At 64.0% G+C, this 20114-nt stretch overlaps 1 protein-coding gene across 17 annotated transcripts in view; it reads left to right on the forward strand.

Moving 5' to 3' along the window:
• The window catches only part of NCOR2 (nuclear receptor corepressor 2), a 160410-nt gene that overhangs the window by 57474 nt on the left and 82822 nt on the right, over nt 1-20114 (forward strand). For all 17 annotated transcript variants that reach the window (XM_037051893.1, XM_037051895.1, XM_037051885.1 and 14 more), the window contains 3 exons: nt 1924-2037; nt 8590-8646; nt 13763-13815. In XM_037051893.1, coding sequence (XP_036907788.1) covers nt 1924-2037; nt 8590-8646; nt 13763-13815 — 224 coding nt within the window. The remainder of the gene's footprint in view (nt 1-1923; nt 2038-8589; nt 8647-13762; nt 13816-20114) is intronic.

Consider the following 20114-nt stretch of genomic DNA (forward strand, 5'->3'; position numbering starts at 1 on the left):
CCACTGTGTGGACGGACCGCGTGTGTTCATCGTTCACCGACCAATGGGCACCTGAGGTTTTCTGCCTTGTGGTCATTGCGGGTAGAGCTCCCAGGGGCCTCTGTGTTCAGGTTCCTGGTTGAGCAGCTGCTGTTAGAAATCTGTACCCGCGTCCCCCCGGGGGCGGGCTGCTGGGCCAGGCGGCCCCTTTGATTCTAACCCTCCAAGGAGCCTCCAGGCTGCTGTCCACCACAGCCGCCCAATTTTCCATTCCCGTCAGCAGTGCACAAGGGTCCCTGTTTTTCCACGCCCTCACCAATGGTAGCCTCGCTGTGGGTGCAGAGTGGTGACCCCCTGTGGCTTTGTTGGCACCTGGCAGCCAGTTTCTATCAAGCTGCCCAGCGGAGCTTTCTGTGCAAAGGGTCATCTCCTTTGACCCTTGGGACAGCCTTATGGGGCCGGCACAGGGTCCAAGAGGCTGAGGGACTTGCCCAAGGCCGCGGAGCTGGGCACCTGCAGACCTGAGTTTTGCACTTGGGCCTGGCTTCGATCTCAGTCACCTTCCTAGCCAGGTCTCTGTGGCATCTCTCCTCGGTGCCCCTGTGCCCCAGGAGGACCCCTTCATCGACAGGCGAGAACCTCCTCCGCCCACCCTCTCTGGCCGTGTACTTCTTCCCCTTCGTTTGCTTTACACTTTTTTGGAGGGATTTTGAGGCTATGCCAGATGCAGACGGCCCTTCTGGAAGCCACCACCAGGGGGCGCTGTGGGGCTGAAGCAGCAGGGCTCCACCTGCCAGGCCTTCGGGCCTCCAGGAACCGGAACTGGATTTTCTGGCTCTTTCTGCGTTGCTCTCTCTTGGCTGTCTCTTTGGGTTCACAGTGGTTTGTTCCACGGTCATGGGCAGGCTGTGCGAGCATTGTGAGCCGAACGCAGTGTTTGAAGCTGCCTGGTGTTTTCTTTCTCTTTTGGTACCAGACAGCAGCGTGGAGGGAACTTTATGGAGTTGGGGACAGGCCCACTGTGGACACCACGGGGCAGAGGGAGGGCAGTGGTCATGGTGACGATGATGAAAAACTGCTTACCGAGTGCTGAGTGCTCTGCCCACCCTAGGGTAGGGAATCGGATTGCCCCCACTTTGCAGATGAGGAGCATGAGGCTCAGAGAAGCCCCCACCCCCCACCCAGCAGGGACATAGCAGGACTATAGGGTCTGCACCTGGACAGCTTGGCTCCAGTGGGTGCACAGCCTCTGCTGAGGATGCTGGTGATGGTGACGGGCAGTGACAGCTGGCTTGCAGCGAGCTCCGGCCTGGGCCACGCGGGCACTAACTCATCCTTTCCTCCCGCAGCCCCATCTCACAGAAGAAGAAACTGAGGCGCAGCAGGGTTGCGCTGCCGGCTCACATTCACCTCGCCGCGCCGTCCTGCAGAGCTGGAGGCCGGTGCTGGTTCTGCACCGGGCCCTTCCCTGCAGGGGGAGCTGGGGCCTCTCCAGGGCTCGGAGTCCCCGCGNGCTCCAGTGGGTGCACAGCCTCTGCTGAGGATGCTGGTGACGGTGACGGGCAGTGACAGCTGGCTTGCAGCGAGCTCCGGCCTGGGCCGCGCGGGCACTAACTCATCCTTTCCTCCCGCAGCCCCATCTCACAGAAGAAGAAACTGAGGCGCAGCAGGGTTGCGCTGCCGGCTCACATTCACCTCGCCGCGCCGTCCTGCAGAGCTGGAGGCCGGTGCTGGTTCTGCACCGGGCCCTTCCCTGCAGGGGGAGCTGGGGCCTCTCCAGGGCTCGGAGTCCCCGCGGTGACTCAGAGGAAATGGTTAGCAGCCTGACTTCCTGTGCGCGGCCACCAGCCCGGCGTGCGCGGGGCCGCCCCTCCGCCGTGGGGGTGCTGCCACCCCTCCTTCCGCCGCTGGCGTGCTCACCGCCACGCTCTGTCCTTCCCACAGCAACAGCTGGAGGAGGAGGCCGCCAAGCCGCCGGAGCCCGAGAAGCCCGTGTCGCCACCGCCCATCGAGTCGAAGCACCGCAGCCTGGTGCAGATCATCTACGACGAGAACCGGGTAGGCGTCGCGGCCCCGCCCTGCCGCCGCAGCGCGCTCCCACCTGCACACACAGGGAGCCGGGCTGGAGAGCCGTGCAGGGAGGAAGGCTGGCCGGCAGGGACCCATCTTGTTCTGCTCAGACCTGGCCCTGGCGCGGATTGTGGCCGGCCTCTGGGATGTGGTCTGAGTGTGAAGATGTGGGCGTGAGGCCGTCGGAGGGCGGCAGGGGCCAGCTGATCCGTGGGGGATGGGTGGCCACTGAGGCACTCGAGTAAAAGACATCCCTGTAACGCAGAAGACAGTGGTCCCGTTGTTATTATTCACAGTTATGGCAAACTGTACCTGAGCTGCTCCTCCTTTGCAGGGGACGGGCCAGGCTTTTTGCCTGGTGGCCCTCGAAGGGAATTGTTTCCACTGAGCACACGGAGGGACGGAGCCCCAGAGGGGCTCAGTGACTTGTTTGAAGTCACACAGCCAGGACGTGGTGGACCTGGGACTTGAACTCATGGTGCACTAAGACCCAGGCCCTGATTTGTCAGCTCTGGCCTCTCCTGACTTTTCGCCCTGGACATGGCCCTTTGGGGTGGTCGGATGCAGGGTCTGTGGCGAGCTGTGGGGGCTCCCAGGGATCCCTGGAGGGCAGCTGCTGGGGGTCTGGAGGGGCTTGGTCTTGGGGAGGAGTTTGGGGCACCATGAGCGGAGCGTCTCCAGGGGCCAATGCCCAGGGCCTGAGCTGTCCTGAAGGGCGCCTGGCATCCTCTGAGGGAGTGGGCTCGCTCCCGTCATCTCTGAAGCCACTGCGCCCTCAGCCTCTGTGATTTGCAGTCGGCTCTTCCCACCTGTGCGCGGGGCCCAAGGGTGTTGGGTGCCCCCTGTGTTACAGATGAGGAAGGAGACCGAGGCCCAGAGAGGGACCGGCCTTGGCTGAGAGCACCTAGTGACGTGTGACAGACAGGGGGCTCCCGTCCTGTGCTCATGTCCAGAGCTCCCACCCACCCTCCCCAGCGGTCTCTGCCATGGGACACGCTCTTGGCTGCTGGGTCAGCACTCAGAGTTCGGGTGGTGGCCAGGGTGCACCTGGTGTGCTGGGGCCTGGATAGCGGCTCTGGAGCCTGGGCACATGTGACTGGTGCCTCTGGCTGTCCCTCCAGGCAGGAAGCCACTGGGTCAACTAGTGCTATGCCTCCGCCTCCGGAAGCAGCAATAGGTGCAGGATGAGACCGAGCCTGCTGGGACCTGGGGGCTCGGTGCTGGGCCTCGTGGGGCTGCTCGCCCCACAGGTGCCTGAGCCGGGCGTCTGCGTTCAGACTCCATCTCTGCCACTCCCTGGCTGCGTGCCCTCACGCACCTAATCCAAACCTCTCTGGTGCACGTTCCGCACCTGCAGGATGAGGGTAATTATCGCACCCCCGCACACGGCGGCGGGCAGGTTAGAAGAGTTCACTCCACGCTGTTCCAGACGGTGCCTGGGCCCAGTGAGGGCTGGCGGTATTGTCGTCCTCGTTCAGGTGCGCTGGGCACCTCCCCACATGTCATCTCTCCGTTTGTTTGCTCCTCCCTCCCTCCATCCATCCATCCCCCCCCTTCGTCCGCCTGTCCGTCCGTCCGTTTGTTCAGCAGCCATGTATGGGATGCCTGCTGCTTGCTCTTCTGGGCACTGGGGACACAGCGGTGACCTTGGCTCCAGTCCACCCACATTCTTTCTGGTGGGGGAGACAGAATCGCAGCCTCAAGTCCCCACCCCTGGGCACACCACTGAGCAGAGGACTTCTGCTCCTCCCGGTCCCCAACCCCCCTTCCTGTCCTTTTATTCCTTCACGCCATCTTTGCCCTGTCCCGGCCCCGCTGGCCTTGGCGCGTGCGCAACCCCAAAGGCAGGCTGCCCCGGGCCTGCGCCCTGGTGGTGCCCTTCCCTGCCTCCACGGGGCCCCTTCCCCACGGGGTGCATGCTCTGGCTCCTTCAGCAAGGCCCATTCTGACCTTCTGGTTCACCCTGCACACCCTTCAACTCCCATTCCTCCTCTTTCTGGCTTTAATTTTTCCCCCTGCCCCTGTTAAACAGACATGATCCATGTTTTGTGTTTGTTCTGTTTATTGTGAACGGTAGCGCGGTGAGGGCAAGGGGTCTTTGTGTCCTCGGCGAGGGTCCCGGATCCAGGACGGTGCCCTGCATGTAGTAGGTGCTCAGTAAATTGTTTTTGGAACACACAAAGGGCGAGCAGAGGGGAGCGGAGACGTCCCCCTGCCTGCAGCAGTCCTCCGGTTTCGGGGACCGGCCCCTGTTCCCAGTGGAGGTTCAGGTTGGGGGGGGCATCTGTCTGCCCAGGCTGAGCCTCTGGGGCTGGAGGCTGGCTGGGCAGAGGCCCCGGGCTGCCTCTGGCAGGAGCAGCCAGGACTCGCCGCCCCTTGGGGGATCAGCGGGATTAAATTTTAATCCTCCTTCTTCCCCGCTGGAGCCTCTGTGAGGCAGCCGCGAAGGGCCCGTCTGTAAATGCTGCGCTGGCTGGAAAGCGCAGCTTCCCCACCAGGCAGGGCCGCCCGGCTTCGCCGCATGCTGGACTCCGGCTCATTATCCATTCAGGGCACATGAGCGCGGCGCCAGCACGCAGGGGGGAGCCAGCTGAGCCAGGCTTTTCCTGCCTCCCGGGAGTGGCGTGCGCGGATGGGCCGGGCAGGTGCGCGCAGATGGCGGAGCAGGAGGCCGAGGGGCAGGCTCGGCGGGGGTGGGAGAGGCCTCTTGGAAGCAGTGGGTGGGCTGTGGGCCCCAGGAGGGCATCTGAGTGGGAGTCACAGCACAGGCAAAGGCCCAGAGAGGGGACAGGGGTCTCGTTTGATCTTCAAAGGCAGTGTGTGGGGGCGGGGGGTGGAGGCTGGGAAGGGTGCTCGGCTTTGACTGAGTCTGCAGAAAGCAAGCACCTGCAGCGCTGGCGGAGATGGATACGTAAGGGGCAGTGGTGTGCCTGGTGCTGACGCTGTAGGAATTCAGGGCCATGGGCAGACTTCCTGGAGGAGGCGGGACTGGAGCTGGTCTGCCACAGCGGGCACTCCTGGAAAAGGTGGAAGGGTGATTTTCAGGAGAGACGACGTGATTCTCTGTGCTCTTACACACCTTGCACGGATGTGTGCACACGTGTTCGAGCAGACCTGCAAGAAGCTGCCAGCTGAGAGGGTGAGGGGGTTCTGGGGCGGGTACCCGTGTGCCCTGGGCAGCCGTGCTGCTCTCCATCCAGGGCCTGTCTCCCCTCCCTTGGGAGATAGATGTTTGGAGCAAAGCGACAGCATGCATGTCACTCTCTGTTCCTTGTGGAGCATCTTTGCAGAAGTCCTGGGAGCTGGGTACCCAGCCCATTTTGCAGACCGGCACACTAAGGCTCAGGTGGTGAGGGGACTTGCTGAGGGCTGGCGGGAGCAGAGCCGGCCCCACAGGGTTGGCCCCTGAGGGGTTGAGGTGCAGGGGGAGTCCTGCCCTCCTGGGAGGGACCTGGTAGACCGGACACCCCCCCCCCCGACCCCACCTCAGCACGGGAGTGTGGTGGAAAGGAGAGGGAATGCCCAGGAAATGCCCAGGAAGACGGGGGGAGGTGAGGGTGCCGGTCCAGGGCTGTGGGGCCATTTTTAACCTGCCCCCCAGCTGCACCAGAGAGCTTCGGCTTCCTTTCTTTTTTAATTTTTATTTATTTATTTTTTAGACATAGGGGAAGGAAAGGAGAAAGAGAGGAAGAGAAACATCAGTCTGTGGTTGCCTCTCACGCACCCCCTGCTGGGGACCTGGCCTGCAACCCAGGCCTGTGCCCCGACTGGGAATCAAACCAGCGACCCTTCGGTTCACAGGCCGAGGCTCAGTCCACTGAGCCACTCCAGCCAGGGCGAGCCTCAGCTTTCTGTATGGAAATGGGGCTGATGCCAGGACCTGCTACACAGTGGGTGTGGTCCAGGGCCTGGCACCTGCAGGGTCTGCCTGGCGTGAGCCGCAGCCAGGTCTTGCATCACACCTACTGTGTGCCAGGTCCCTGTTTCAGAGCCATGCGAAGGTCAGAAACTTTAATTTTCATATCGGCCCTGTGAGGGTGCTCTTGGTACCCCATTTTACAGATGAGGAAGTGGAGGCTAGGGGGTGAAGGGACATACTCAGGGCCACGAGATCTGTGAGTGGACGTGGACCCACTCTCTGCCGCCACGCGCCGTCTCCCCGGCGTGTAGCATCAGTAGGGCTGTCCCTCTGGGGACAAGATCGGGGTGCTGCCTTTTGGAAACGGAGTTGCTTCTCACACAGTCCCCGGGTGGGTCAGGGCTTGGGGGAGGCCTGTTGGGGAGACAAGGAATCGTCACAGCAGGTGTGTGATGGGGAGGTGCCCTAGTGCCCCACGGTGGCGGCAGGTCGGGAGGGGGTTCCTCCCTGCTGCCTTCTCGAGGGGCCACAGGGCCCCCGCCCCCAGGCACCCATGTTCCTGAGACAGTGAGGGTGTGTTGGAGGGTGGAATCCATTGCGCTTCGCAGGACACGGGTCTCTGGAGCCCCCAGCATGTGCCGTGGGCCTAGATCCGAGACCTGGGCCCCGCCGGACGCTCCATCAGTTTCCAGTGACCCACCTGGGTCCGGCATCGTCCCCGTGTCCAGCTGCTGCTGACCCCCCAGAGCCTCACGAATGCACACAACCTTCTGTTTATCCCTCCCAACCCAGCTTCGAGCCCTTTCTGTCCCCTGTCCAAAGGGGGCACTTGCCGTGGGAAGCCCACCCCCCTCGCGGCACATGCCCCTGTATTTCCTGAGTGCACTGGCCTGCCCTCCCAGCTCTGGGCCAGCCGCCTGTAAGCTGGCCTGGGTCTCACGCCATCCTGCCCTCGAGCTTAACACAGACTGGGAGCTCGGGGAGGGCTTGCGGCACTGCCCTGCCCCCTCCCCATCCCGTCCTGGGCCTCCCCTCAGCCTGGCTCGGAGTTCTCCCATCGTCGGCATCCGCAGCCGGCCCTTTTCTTGTGGCCAGGGCAGGGGCGCGTCTGCGATGACCATCAGGGTGTTCTCTGCCCAGGGGGGCTGCCCCTTCCCTGGAAAGGACCTAGCCCCAGTCTTCTTCCCTTCCTGGAACCTGGAGACCAGAAGGACTTCCTCCTCATGCTGTCTTTCTGGGCCTCAGTTTCATCGTCTGTGAAGTGGGGCTGCATCTAGTGTGAGCCTGATGTCGCGTTTATGTGGGATTTTAGTGTTGGGGTCGCACACGGTGTTCTCCCCGCTTGGCTCCTAGTGGAGCTCAGTAAGATGGCGGTCATTGCCGTCACAATCTGCCCCTGGATTTGCGGCCCCGGCTACCCTCAGGCCTGTTGGTCTTGGGGTGTCGGCTCGGCATGTGGGGGCCGAGAGCATGGCGCTGGTCCTGGGTGGGCTGGGCCCAGGGCTCTAGGAGAAGTGAGTTCTAGGTGCCAGCTTGAGCCCACCCACATACTGACATATGGCCCGGGGCTGCAGAGCGGTGTGGGGCTGGCCCTCGCACCCCTCCTCCCTGCGTGACACGGGGGGCCTGTGCCCCAAACACTGTTGTCAGCCACATGCCCCGGGGTTCCCGGTCACCCTCTTTGAGTGGGTCTGGATTTGGGGCTCACTGGGGGGTGGTTTGATTGGATGATGGTGACTTGCTTCACCTGGCGCCCCCTGCCCAGGCCAGACCCCAAGTGTTTGGCTGAGTCGGGAGCCCAGTATTTCCTGGGTCACGGGAGGGGCTGAGGCCCCCCACGAGCACGCCGTGGGCTCCCTGCTTTCCACGGCACCCCGTGGCCCAGACCCCAAGAAGCCCCTGTCTGCCCCTTCCCCCAGCTGGCCTGGCCGCCCCCGAGCCTCCCCCAGCATCCCTGGTGGTCCCAGGAGGGGGTCGGCGGGGCCTGGCAGGGGCACAATGTCCGCCTTCACGGCCAGGCACCCGAGGTCCGGCCTGTTGAACTTGCGGCCACCGAGGCCTTTCTGCCACATGTCCCTGTTTTCCTAATAAGTCCTGGAGGGGAGGGGGCAGGGAGGCCCCAGGGCGGCTCGGGCACAGTCACATGACTGTGAAACACAAGAATCCCAGAAAGGGTATCTCCGATCTCCGAGTGTCTCCATCCCTCCCCCGCCCCGGTCCCCCCGTCCCTCCGTCCCCCCGCCCTGCGCTGGCAGCACCAGCTCAGAGGTAACAGTAGACACCCAGCCAGCCTCCAGGGCGCAGGAAGGCACTTCGGTCGGCAGCGTGGGCCGGCTGGCGAGGAGCTGGGCCTGCACCACGGGGCCAGGGTGGTGGGCCTGGGGGTCTGGGGGGCATCACTGGAGAACTCCGTGCGTTTGTTAGAATCAAAACTTGGAGAGCTTGCCAGGGATGCTGCGAGGTGGGGGGGGTGCTGTGTGTGAGTGGGTTTCCAGCTGGAGGAGGGTGTGCAGAGGGGCCTGGCCTCCCCCACTGCCCGGGCTGTGGATGGGCGTGCTGGGCTGGGCAGCTGCCTGCCATTCCCGGAGGCCTCTATTTATAACCTGTTCTCTGTGTGTGTGTGTGTGTGTGTGTGTGTGTGTGTGTGTGTTTAATTCCCCCTCTTCTCCGTCATCCTGCAGAAGAAGGCTGAAGCTGCACATCGGATTCTGGAAGGCCTGGGGCCCCAGGTGGAGCTGGTGAGCCAGGGGACAGGGTGGGCTGGGGACGTGGGTGGGCTGCAGGAGGGTGTGGGGGGAGGAAGCCCTGTGTTGCTCAGCGCTGCCCTGTCCTCGGCGGAGGCAGGAAGTGTACCCTGTGATAAGAGGGCCTGGAAGATAGCCGGTGGGTGGGCCAGGCCTCCGGGGGTGGCGGTGGAGCCCTGGCGCTCCTGCTGGACCCACAGCCACCACCCAGGCTGCAGGGAGACCAACACAGCGGAGCCCATCCCATTCTGTCCAGTTCAGCCCGGAAAGCCCGTGCATGCTCTTGGCCACGTGACCTGAGTTCAGCTCCCAGGTCTGCCCTTCTGTGGCTCTGTGACCCTGGGCCAGCGTCTTAACTTCTCTGTGCCTCCCTTTCCTCACCCGTCAGGGGAACATCCTGGTGACGTGTGTCCCTTCGGGGTGCCGTGGTGACGGACCATGACTGTTTACAAGGCCCCGAGCACGGTGCCTGGCGGGCAGTGGAGTGTCAGTTATTGCATTAGGCTGTTAGTGCCCTTTCCCCGACAGGAAGATGCCAGGGAGCTGCGGGGCGGGTGTCGGGGCGCTGCTGGCCTGCAGACACAGGCAGGGTGCATGCGGCGCCCCCCCCCATCCTTGGCGGCTCTGGAGTGGGCCCGGGGGAGCCCACTGAGGGCAAGTGCAATCTTACCCATTCAGGGCCTCGTCTCCTGGTCTATGAAGTGGGGAGTCGGGGTCTTCATGAGTTTCCGGGAAATGATCCGGGGTACAAGGCAGGGCCCGCAGCCCGAAGGAAGCCCCCAGCTGCCAGGAAGACTTGGGAGGGGCGGGCTGGTTGCCCCCAGCCAGGACTCGCTAGGGACCAGGCCGGGCCGAGCGAGATCTGCGGGCTGCCTCCCGCAGCCTCTTCTTTCTAATAAAGCAGCTTTATGAAGATGTGAGTTCCAGGCCGTACAATTCCCCCATTGAAAGTACACAGTTCCGTGATTTTGTCCCATTCACAGACGTGCACGCTCATCTCTGCAGTCACTTGCAGACCTCTCTCCGACTGAGTTGGAACTCTGTGCCCCTAACTGTCCCCTCTGTGCCTCCTCATGTCCCCAGCCCTCCCGGTGCCCCCACCCGCCAGCCACTGCCCTCCTCTCCGTCTCTGTGGATGTGTCTGTTCTGCGGAGCCCCACGCCGCGTGGCCCGTGTCTGGCCTCTCTCCCTCAGCGTCATGCCATTGAGGGTCACCCACACCCTGGCAGGGGTCAGGGCCCCATTCCTTTTGTCACCGCGTCACAGTCCCTTGGACGGAGACACCACCTTCGGTTGATCCAACGCCCGTGCGCAGCTGGCTGTGTGGCCGCGTGTCTTCCTGTCACGCGGATGTGTGCCCAGGACGACTTGGCCGCGTCACGGTGACTCTGTGTGTGGCCTCCTGCGGGGCTGCCAGGCTGTTTTCCAAAGGGCACGCCATTTTCCAGCCCCACCTGTGGGCTGCTTCGTGCCTCGGTTTCCCTTTCTTACCAACAGGAGGGCAGGGCTAGAGGTGGTACCCAACCATCCCCAGACCCAGGGACGCCCCCTGTCCTCTNTCCGTCTCTGTGGATGTGTCTGTTCTGCGGAGCCCCACGCCGCGCGGCCCGTGTCCAGCCTCTCTCCCTCAGTGTCATGCCATTGCGGGTCACCCACACCCTGGCAGGGGTCAGGGCCCCCATTCCTTTTGTCACCGCGTCACAGTCCCTTGGACAGAGACACCACCTTCGGTTGATCCAACGCCCGTGCGCAGCTGGCTGTGTGTGGCCGAGTGTCTTCCTGTCACGCAGATGTGTGCCCAGGACGACTTGGCCGCGTCACGGTGACTCTGTGTGTGGCCTCCTGCGGGGCTGCCAGGCTGTTTTCCAAAGGGCACGCCATTTTCCAGCCCCACCTGTGGGCTGCTTCGTGCCTCAGTTTCCCTTTCTTACCAACAGGAGGGCAGGGCTAGAGGTGGTACCCAACCATCCCCAGACCCAGGGACGCCCCCTGTCCTCTTCCCCCTCCCATCCAGTCCTGGGTCCCCTGAGTGGGGGATGGGGATGGAGACCTGTCCCGGGGAGGGCCAGTGTCCCTGGGAGGTGGGCAGGGGCTTGCTGGGCTCAGAGTCTGAGGGGTCCTTCTCTGGGTCATCCCCTGCGTGGGGGACTGCAGTCTGGGGCCGCGTGCCTGTCACTGGGGCGCTGGAAGTCTGTATGCTGTCGGCTCAGGAGCCTTCACTATCTGCAGAGGAGGCCCACGGGGACAAGGCGCCTGCCATGTGTCAGTCCTCATGGAAGGGTCACTGTCTCCTTTCTAGATGAGGCACGGAGAGGGCAGTGTGCTGCCCAGGGTCGCACAGCAGGAGTTAAGCGCAGGCGTGCTGAGCCCATGGGGCGTGGCCTGCTCATTCTGCACAGGTCTGACCTCTGTCTGGTCGCCACGAGGCCCAGGTGGCCAAAGCTGTTCTCCAGGCAGCGGCAGGTCCGAGGGGCACCCTCTGCCGGGACTACCACTCGGTGGGGTCCCAGGGGCCAAACCGCCGGGAATCCAGCTCCCTGCGGGTCTCCCAGCTGCAGCCAGGAGGCGCTTAGCCCAGGGAGCAGCTGCTCGGCCCCAGGGTCAGGGGCGTGCACTGGGCGACCTCTCTCGTGATGTCCGGGCCTAGGCGAAATCCCGTGGGGCGCGGCCCCTCCATTTGGCTCCCTGGGACCTGGCCTGGCCTGGAGGCGGGGCCGTGCAGGGAGGCCGTGGGCGGTCAGCTCCCATCTCTCCCCCGCGGCTTTGAGTCACTGGTTTCCTTCCTGTTCAGAGGTGTTATTTTAAGAACATGGTGTCACCACGGGGTTGAGGGCCAGCGCTGACACTTCACTTCTTAGCAGCTCTGTCCACCTGGGTTGCTGGCTCTCTCGGCCACCCGCTGCCTGGCTGCAGCCAGGCCGGATCGGGGCCCCTCCTCGTCCCCGAGAGCCAGCTCTTTTTTCCGAGTGACAGCAGCATCTCTCATTTCTGCACAGGGCTTCACTGCCCCCGTGCGCAGTCCTGCCCATCCTCCCCCTTGCCCTCTCTGCCCTCCGATTGTTTGGCTGTGCCCCCATTTTTCGAGGAGGAAATGGGGGCGTGGAGAGGGTGAGAGAGGCCCAGGACCTAGCTGGGAGGCCCTTGCTTCAGGCTCTGTGGGTGAGGTTATCCCCTCTGAGTGCTGGGTCCCCAGGCAGGAGGTCGGACAGTGGGGGGCATGGGAACCCTGCACCCCAGCAGCTCCTATGGCTGGGAGTTGCCACCATGTGGGGACTTGCCTTCTGGGACAGATGAGTCCCTGCCTGGTCTTGGGCGGCCCCCTCTGTGGGTGGTTTGCAGAGGCCTAGGGGAGACCCCCCCCCTTGGAGCCTGCCTGGGGGGGCGAGGTGGGGCCTGGGGCCTGTGGGCCGTGGGCCCCAGCTGGTGTCTGCAGGAGGTTTGTGGGTGTCAGGTGGTGTGTCCACTCCGTCCCCAGTGGGAAATTCTCCCGCAGAGCCGGGGTGCCCTCTCCCCTCACCCCGGGTCTTGCCTGAGGCTCCAGGACTTTGGGTCCCCCTCCGCCTGCCCTTTGTGACCCCTCACACTCTGTGCCCGTGACCGCCCCCGAGGTCCTCGCTGCACGTGTGGGCCCCAGTGAGAGATGGGGAAGGGGAGGGGGCGAGGCAGGCTTCTTGGGCTGGCTCCTCTATCAGCAGGGAGCAAATGTGTCTCCCTTTCAGGGGCACAGTTTCGGGCTCCGTGGGTGAGGTTATCCCCTCTGGGTGCTGGGTCCCCAGGCAGGAGGTCGGACAGTGGGGGGCATGGGAACCCTGCACCCCAGCAGCTCCTGTGGCTGGGAGTTGCCACCATGTGGGGACTGCTACGTAACAAAATGGAGTGGCTCGAGGCGAGCGCCGGTGGCCGTCTGCCGTGAGCGTAGACGTCAGCCCAGCGTTTCTGAGCCCCGGGCTGGGCTTCCTCCCTCCTTCGGCCAGTTGGGCAGTCGGGCGGCTCCAGCTCGGCCTCCGCCGGCGGGCCCTGTTGCCAATTCGCCTCCGTGGGCCGGGCTTTCCCCTTGGCGGGCAGGTGGCCCAGTGAGGAAGCGGAAATGCCAACACGCGTGTCCTAGCCTCTGCTTTCGTGAAGTTTGTCCCTTAGGCCCAGGGAGGCAGGCACAGTGGGTGCTGCTCCCGAGAGCAGCAGTGACGCACAGAGCCTTGGGCGTTTCCGCCCAGTGCTGGGTGGTGAGCTTGCAGGCCCTGCCTCATTTCAACTGCACAATACACCCTGGGGGTGTAACCCTGTTTATAGGTGGAAACGGGGGCACAGATGGCTTAGGTGGCTCCCCCAGAGACACACAGCCAGGGAGTGTTAAGACCAGGCCGTGAGCCCGGGCTGTGCCCCAAGTCCCTGGGCCTCCATTTTCAGTGCTGTATAGTACTCCCCACACGGTGTCCTGGTCTCATTCAACCTTCTGATGGCGGGTGCTTCGCTGGCTAGTGTGTCCCTGTGGGCAGCACTGCTGCCTGGCGTTCTGATGTTCCTCTCCTGGAGGGATGCGGGGCTCCAGTGTCCCTGGGGCGTCCACAGGCGGGCTGGGGGCTGCAGGCGGGCACCCCTTCATTCTTTAACATGGACCTCCTCACTGTACTCCGAGGCTTGTTACCCGAACGTGTCGGCAGGAGCCGTGCGCCAGCCTTCCCCTCTCACTGCGCCCTCGCCCACACCTGGCCTGACTTCTGTCACTCACGGGGGCGCCGTGGCCGCTCACGGGGGTGTGCACGCTGAGCAGCTGGGCAGTTTTTCCTGTCTGAGACCGCTGCTGGTCTCAGCTCTCCTGGGACGGCTGTGCCTGCCCCTGGCACTCAGGCCAGCCCTGCCCTGTGCCCTGTAGAGGAGCCACGGTGGCCTTGACAGAGTCATGGTCGCCCAGCTGTGCCCAGAGGGTGACAGCCTGTTCCTGTCTGGGGCCCTGGGCTGGGTCCCCATGTTCCATTTCGTGCCTGTTGGGGGCTGCCTCTCACACCAGAGGACAGGCCGCTCCCAGGTGCGGGGACCTTGGGTGCCGTGGCTGCTGGGGCTGCAGTGGCCCAGCCCGGCCTTCACGGGTGCCCTCTCTCTCCCCCTGCAGCCGTTGTACAACCAGCCCTCCGACACCAGGCAGTACCATGAGAACATAAAAATGTGAGTACATGCAGGCAGCATGCAGATGCTCGGGGGGGAGGGGGCGGGCCCTCGGGACTCGGAGCCCGGGCGCAGGAGGGGGGGTGCAGGGCGGCAGTGTGGACCAGTTCTGGGCTGGGCAGCACCCAGCTGGGGTCAGAGCAGGCCTGGGCTGGAGGGGCCAGGGAGGGGCCCTGTGAAGCTTTGGGAAACAAGCCTCAGGTGGGGAGGACGGGCGAGGACACTGAACATCCACAGCTCCGAGAGACGAGGAGGGGGTTGGAGAGTCCTCACCCTGGGTGTGCAGGCTCAGGGTGACGGGTGGCCCCAGGGAGAGCTGGGGCCTGTGGTCTGGGCTCTGACCTCAGCCTGTCAGGAAGCGTCCTGCGGGCTGTGGCACAGCCGCCGGGTGCAGAGCAGCAGGGAGCACTCGCCGGGCCTGGAGGCCTTGGAGGCGGCTGAAGTCCCCGTGCGGGGGCCACATGCACTCGGGCTGGGCTGGCGTAGTGGGGCTGCCAGGGCTAGACCAGGCTGGTGGCTTCCTGTCTTCCAGCTGGGTGCAAAGCTCAGTGTCTCTGGCTGTGCAGGGGGCTGGCTCTTGTGGGTGCGCGGCGGGAGCCCAGCACCATCGGCTGGGAGCATTCTGGGGGTTAGGTTGGAGGCGCACTTGGGGTCATGGTCTTTGAGCTGTTCAAGGCTCTGTGTTGGGACGGTGCAGGCTATTTTGTGCGACTTTGGAGGGCAGTGCTTAGTGAGCACAAGGGACAGTCTAACCTGTCAGCTTATCAGAGCGCCCCTGGGTAGAATTGCAGCATGTATGTGCAGTAGTGAGTTCCCCACTCCTGGAGGCATGCAAACCTCCTGATGTTGTCCACATGTCTGTTGAGGCTGGACTCCTTGTGGGGTTTATTCTGGGAGTGGCGTGGCCAGATTTTTGTTTTTGAAACCTCCTGCTGGTGGCTGCAGGGAGAAAGGCCTGGGGGCCGTGAGACCTCAGCCAAGGTCACTGCAGCCACTAGACAAGTGACAGTGGTGAGGATGCTGGTGGAGCCCGACCCTGTGGGAGCTGTGGGGTGGAGCCGCGTGGAGGATCACGACAGGGTGGTTCCGTGGACACCAAGGTCCAGGGCCTGGGCAGCTGTGGGTGTGGACGCTGCAGCCTACTGACAGAGGCTGACAGTACAGGGGCAAGTTTAGGGCCCCTCACTCTCCCTCAGCTCCTCGGGTCGTGCCATGGGGAGGACACAGCGCCCGTCTCCCGGCTGCTTCGGGCTAGGCCACTCAGCATTCTGTGCTTTCCATCTTCTTCCTCGGTCTGCAGACACTGGGTGTGCTCCCCGCCGCTCACTCTCCCCACAAAGGCCTGCTGAGCACCTGCTGTGCGCCACCCAGTCCTGGGCCTGGGGAGACGGCCAGGGGCGTGGCCTGAGGTCCGGTGGTGCAGACTGGTCATAAACACGCCGCCGAAGCGGTGGCAGTCGGAACAGTAAGAGAATCAGGCTGGGGCGGTGCAGGGCTGGCCCTTGGATTCCCCATCCCCCCCCTGGCCTGGGCCCCCTCCTGCCGGCTGCTGTAATTGCTGCCAGCTGGGAGGTGACCCCATCCCCAAGGATCTGCCCCGTCCCTTTAATTCCTCGGTGTCTGCATGCCAGGGCCGCAGGGCTGAAGTTAATTTCACGCTTGACTTCTCACGGCACTGGCAATTTCGGACGCGTTCAAGGCACCTGGACCACCTCTGCTGTTCTCCCTCCAGGAGGAGGTGGGGGTGGCCACCTGCGCCCCACGGTGGGGACTCGCCGCGGGACCTTTGCCCCAGTCCTCAGGAGTGGCTCCTCAGACCTCTCCAGCTTTGGGGGAGCAGGGGCACGGGCTGGGGGCGGCCCCCAGCAGTGGAGGTGGCTGCTGTGTTGAGGGAGGCGCTCCCTCTGCAGGGCCGGCCCGGAGGGGTCTCTGCAGAACACGCTGGTGTCGTGAAAACCACGTGTGAATTTCGGGGACACCCACTGCTCTTGTGGGCTTGGCTGTGGCTGTGCCGGCCCCGCCCTGGCCTGGTGGCAGAGCCCAGGCCCCTTCGGTCCCAATTTCTTCTCCTTTCTGCCTTGTGTGGGGGCCGGGCTGCCTGGGGCCACCAGCCCAGGGGCTGCACAGATGGGAAGGTCGTGCGGGGCCCAGGTTACTGTTGAGAGGTCGTGTGGTCTTGCTCCGGGGGTCGGAGTGTCAGGTACCTTCCTTGGGGTCACACAACCGAGCTCCTCGGCCAGCCCCATCCATGCATCCTCCTGTTTCCCCTCTGGGTCTCCAGGCCGGGCGCTGCCCCCTTTAGCCCAGTGACCTTGGCTAGTCCCCGTGCTTTGCCTGTGAGAGAGTTGCTCTCCTTGGAGCATCTGTTTCACGTGGGGAAAGTGCTGTGGACCATCAGGCCCCCCCCCCCCCCGCCATCTAACAGGCTCCTCCCCAGGCGTCCGGGCCCTGCCCTGGCTGCCTCCATCTGACCCTTCCCCAGCAGCCCCAGACACCTCACTTCTCCCCCTCCAAATTCACTGTTAGTCCTACCTGGCCCTGAACCTCTGTGTTCCCCGAGCCTCAGCGCAAACCTTCCTGCCTCCAGGAAGCCTCCCTTGATTGCCCCAAGCTTTGCTTTTCCAGAACCACCCAGGTCCCAGGGCTGGTCCCACTCGGGGCCTGGCCAGCGTCCCCTCGAACATCCTCAGGGGGTCCGTTTCCTCACTGCTCCCCCCTGGGTCATGTCTCTCCTCCCAACTCCAGGTCAGAGGTCGAGGCCCAGAGCGCCCCGCAGGCTGGGCTGTCTTACGGACGCCTGCAGCCATGCCTCGCATCCGTCGGCACCGCCACCGGCAGCTCCCCTGCTGCTGGGGCGGCCGCCGTCCGGAGCCTCCAAGAGGCTGTCCCGTAGCTTCGCCGGACAAATCCCAGTAGGGAAGGTCTCTGTGCAGTTAGCTGTTTGCATTTCCGACATCGAAACACTTCTGGGTTCCAAGTAAAACTCCAAAAGTGTTTGTCGGATGGACATTGAATGAGGGGACACCCCGAGCCCGCTGTCTCGGGGTGCTGCCCCACATGCTGACCTCGCTGTGGGAAGAAAAGCAGAGTGGACGGCTGGGAGCGGGCGGCAGGAGTGTTAGGGGCTCTGACAAATGAATGGCAGGCTCTTTGCCCCTTTAAAGGGGCCTTAGGCCTCAGTTCCCAGTCTGTGGCCAGGAGGGAGTGAGGCCAGACCGCCTGGTGTTTCCAGGGAGGGTTTAAGTTGAGCGTTTTACGCAGCAGCAGCAGCTGGTTTTTCATGCTGCCGGGGAGCAGGGATGTTTTGAAAAGCACCTCAGTCCACACACAGCGCTCTGGCCCCGGCGGGCAGGCTGGGCCCATTTGCCACCTGTGGACACTTGTCCCCTTGGGCAACAGCAAGCAGATGCCTCCGGGTGCCAGGCACAGTGCTCGCCTTGGTAGGAGATGACCGGCCAGGGAGACGCAGGCCACGGCACCACTCCCTCTGCGCACCCAGGGCTCAGTCCTTGCTGCCCCTTTCGGCTCACAGCCCTGGCTCTGTTCCCTGCGTGTTAAAGACCGTTGCGCATGGGGTTAGTGGCCGGGGCTGCGGGGCAGACACACAGCAGCTCTGTATTCTCTCGGTGCTGGAGCCAGACCTTGGAAATCGGGGTGCCACCTGGGACGGGGGAGACTTCTGCCGGGGGACGGTTTCTCGCTGTGTTCTCATGTTGTCCAGCCCCCCCCCCCCACCGTGGGTGTGTCTCCACAACCACACGTCCCCTTCTCACAAGGACACCAGACTTGTGGGATTAGGGCCCCCGGGAAGACCTCACTGCAGCCTGATGACCTGCACTAAGACCCGCTTTCCAAATGAGGTCATGACCTGAGGTCCAGGGCTCAGGTCCAGGCCCTTCCTGGGTAGGGGGCACATTTCAACCCATCACTCACACCCGGCCCCCCACCCCCTGCCGCCGCCGTGGGCTCGCAAGGAAATTACGTTCGAGCCTCACCGTGGCACTTCCAGGTAGATTGTGTCCCTACTTTTTCCTTTTTACGAAACTGTTTAAAAACAGCTCAACTCGGAGAACAGTTAGTTGCAGACACAGTGCAGAGAACCTCGGTCTCCTTCACCCCGGGCGTCTCAGACGCCAGGCCCGTGTCTTAGACCCGGCACAGCCACTGGGGCCCCATGCTGGCTGCAAACCAGACCGTCTCTGGATTTTCTCCGTTTTCCTGCCGGCGTCTTCTCTGGCCCAAGACCGGGTCCAGGCCCCAAGACTCACACTGTCCCCTGGTCGTCCTGTGGGAGAGCACCGGTCAAGGATTTGGTAGAACATCCCCAACCTGGGCCTGTATGAAGTTTCCGGGAGCTCCCGGGCTTGTGGGTTTGGGGGAGAGTCCCACAGGGGGGAGGGAGGGACCCTCCCTGTCACACGCTGGCCGGGTCCCTGACACCCACATAGCAGTGGTGTCCACCTCGCTCCCTGTCCCGCCTCCGTCCACTTCTGTCCTCTGCACTTTGGAAGCAGGTCCTTGCGTCCTGCCTCCTGGAGGAGGGGGTGTCAGAGGACGAGGGGACACCGCAGTGACTGGGGGGGGTCGGGGAGGTGCTGCGAGGCAGCGCACATCCCGTTCCTGCTCAGAGTTGTGCCGACTCGGTCGTCCCCGTGGTCTCGGCGATTTCTGCCTCCCTCCTCCCCCTCCCGCGTGGGTGCATTAGAATTCTGTGAGGAGCCTTCGTTCCTTCTCCTGCACTCATTGGCTCAGCCAGCCATGTGTTTGTGTCGGAGCGGACGGGAGGGCAGTCCCTTCACGCCTGCGTTCTGATCCGCTGTCATTCCTGCTGCTGCCGGAGCGATCCAGCTTCGGCGGAGAGAACTCGCCCGGTGGGTCTCGTGTCCTTCCGATCTTGTTCCTTTTCGCTCTAGCTCTTCTTGCTCCAAGCTGCTCCCGTGTGTTTCCCACCCCCTCTGGGAGCAGCCACAGGAAAGGGCCCCTCTGGTGGAGACCCTGCTCCCGGGCCCGTGGCCTCTCCCCTTCTCAGCCGTCTGTCCCGAGTCCAAACCCTTTGCTGCGGCCACAGCCACACGGCCCCGCCAGCCTGGTACGTCCCCTCACCCGCTGTCCCTCTGTGCCTGCCGACACTCTGCAGCCACGTGGGCCGCCGGCTGTCTGTTCCCTCCCCACCTCAGGGCCTTTGCACTTGGCAGTTCCCTCCGCCCAGAGCGCCCTTCCCTGTGGACCGTCCCCCAGCTGGGCCCTGCCACTGAGCCTGATGTGGCCACCTCGGAGAGGCTTGGGGGCACCGCTGACTCTAGAGTGACTGCCCCCCACTCATGCCCGTCACTGCGCGCCACCCCGGTGAATTTCCCGGGTCCAGGACGGTCTTGCTTTTCTCACTTCTTGTCGGGGTGGTCCTCTAGGCACTGTCCCCTCCATGAGGGTTGGGGACTTGGAATGTCTTGCTGTGTCCCTCAAGCCCAGAGAAGTGCCTGGCGCACAGTAGGTGCTCAGTGAGCGTTTGCTGAATGGTCCAGGGCAGGAGTGCCTGAGGCTGTTGGTCCCCAGTTCTGGGCGAGGAAACTGAGGCAGGGAGACGGCCTCTGAGTCTGCTCAGAGACGCCTGTGGTGGCGCAGGGGCCTCCACCCCAGTGCCCGCCCCAGCTGGGCCGGGAGGCTGCCCACCGATTCAAGGCCGGGATGACCCTGGGAGCCACGAGTGGGCGTGGCTTTTTCTTGTGGGGGGAGTGGGAGAGGGTGGGGCTTGGGCCTGGCTGGGGTGCACGGGGGCTCCAGAGAGGGGCCGCTGCCCACGCTGCCCTGTGGCCTTTCCCTTCTCATTAGGATCCTTCCCGTTAGTGGTCAGGATGTGAGGCCTGGGGGTGAGGACACTGGGTTCCTCCCGGGGCCGGGGGTCAGGGCGGGCGCGGCAGGGCCAGGGCTGCTCCTCTGGCCTGGGGCGCCACCAGCCCAGTGGCGGGCCTCCTGAGGCCTTGGTGGCTCTCTGCCACGACTCCCCGGATCCGGTTGATGCCAGGCCCTTCAGCCACTGTGTGCGATGGGGGTTGGGGGAGCTCCCCTCATCCATCAGGGCTCGGGGCGTCCACCCCGCCGTCCGTGCCCAGGTTTGGGGCCCTGGGTGGCCCGTGGGCACAGTGGCTCCTGGAGGCCGGACGGGGCAGCTCTCTGTCAGGGGGTTGTGAACTTTCTGTGGGGTGGGACACGGCAGGAGAGTGAGGAAGTTGGGGGGCCCTGCCCACCTGCTTGGGGCGAGCAATCCAGGGGCTCAGTGCTTCTGAGCCCAACCTGTGACC

This window comes from Sturnira hondurensis, unplaced genomic scaffold (assembly GCF_014824575.4).
Source record: "Sturnira hondurensis isolate 20B ecotype Veracruz unplaced genomic scaffold, ASM1482457v3 Scaffold0007406, whole genome shotgun sequence".
In the NCBI taxonomy this organism is placed as follows: Eukaryota; Metazoa; Chordata; class Mammalia; order Chiroptera; family Phyllostomidae; genus Sturnira; species Sturnira hondurensis.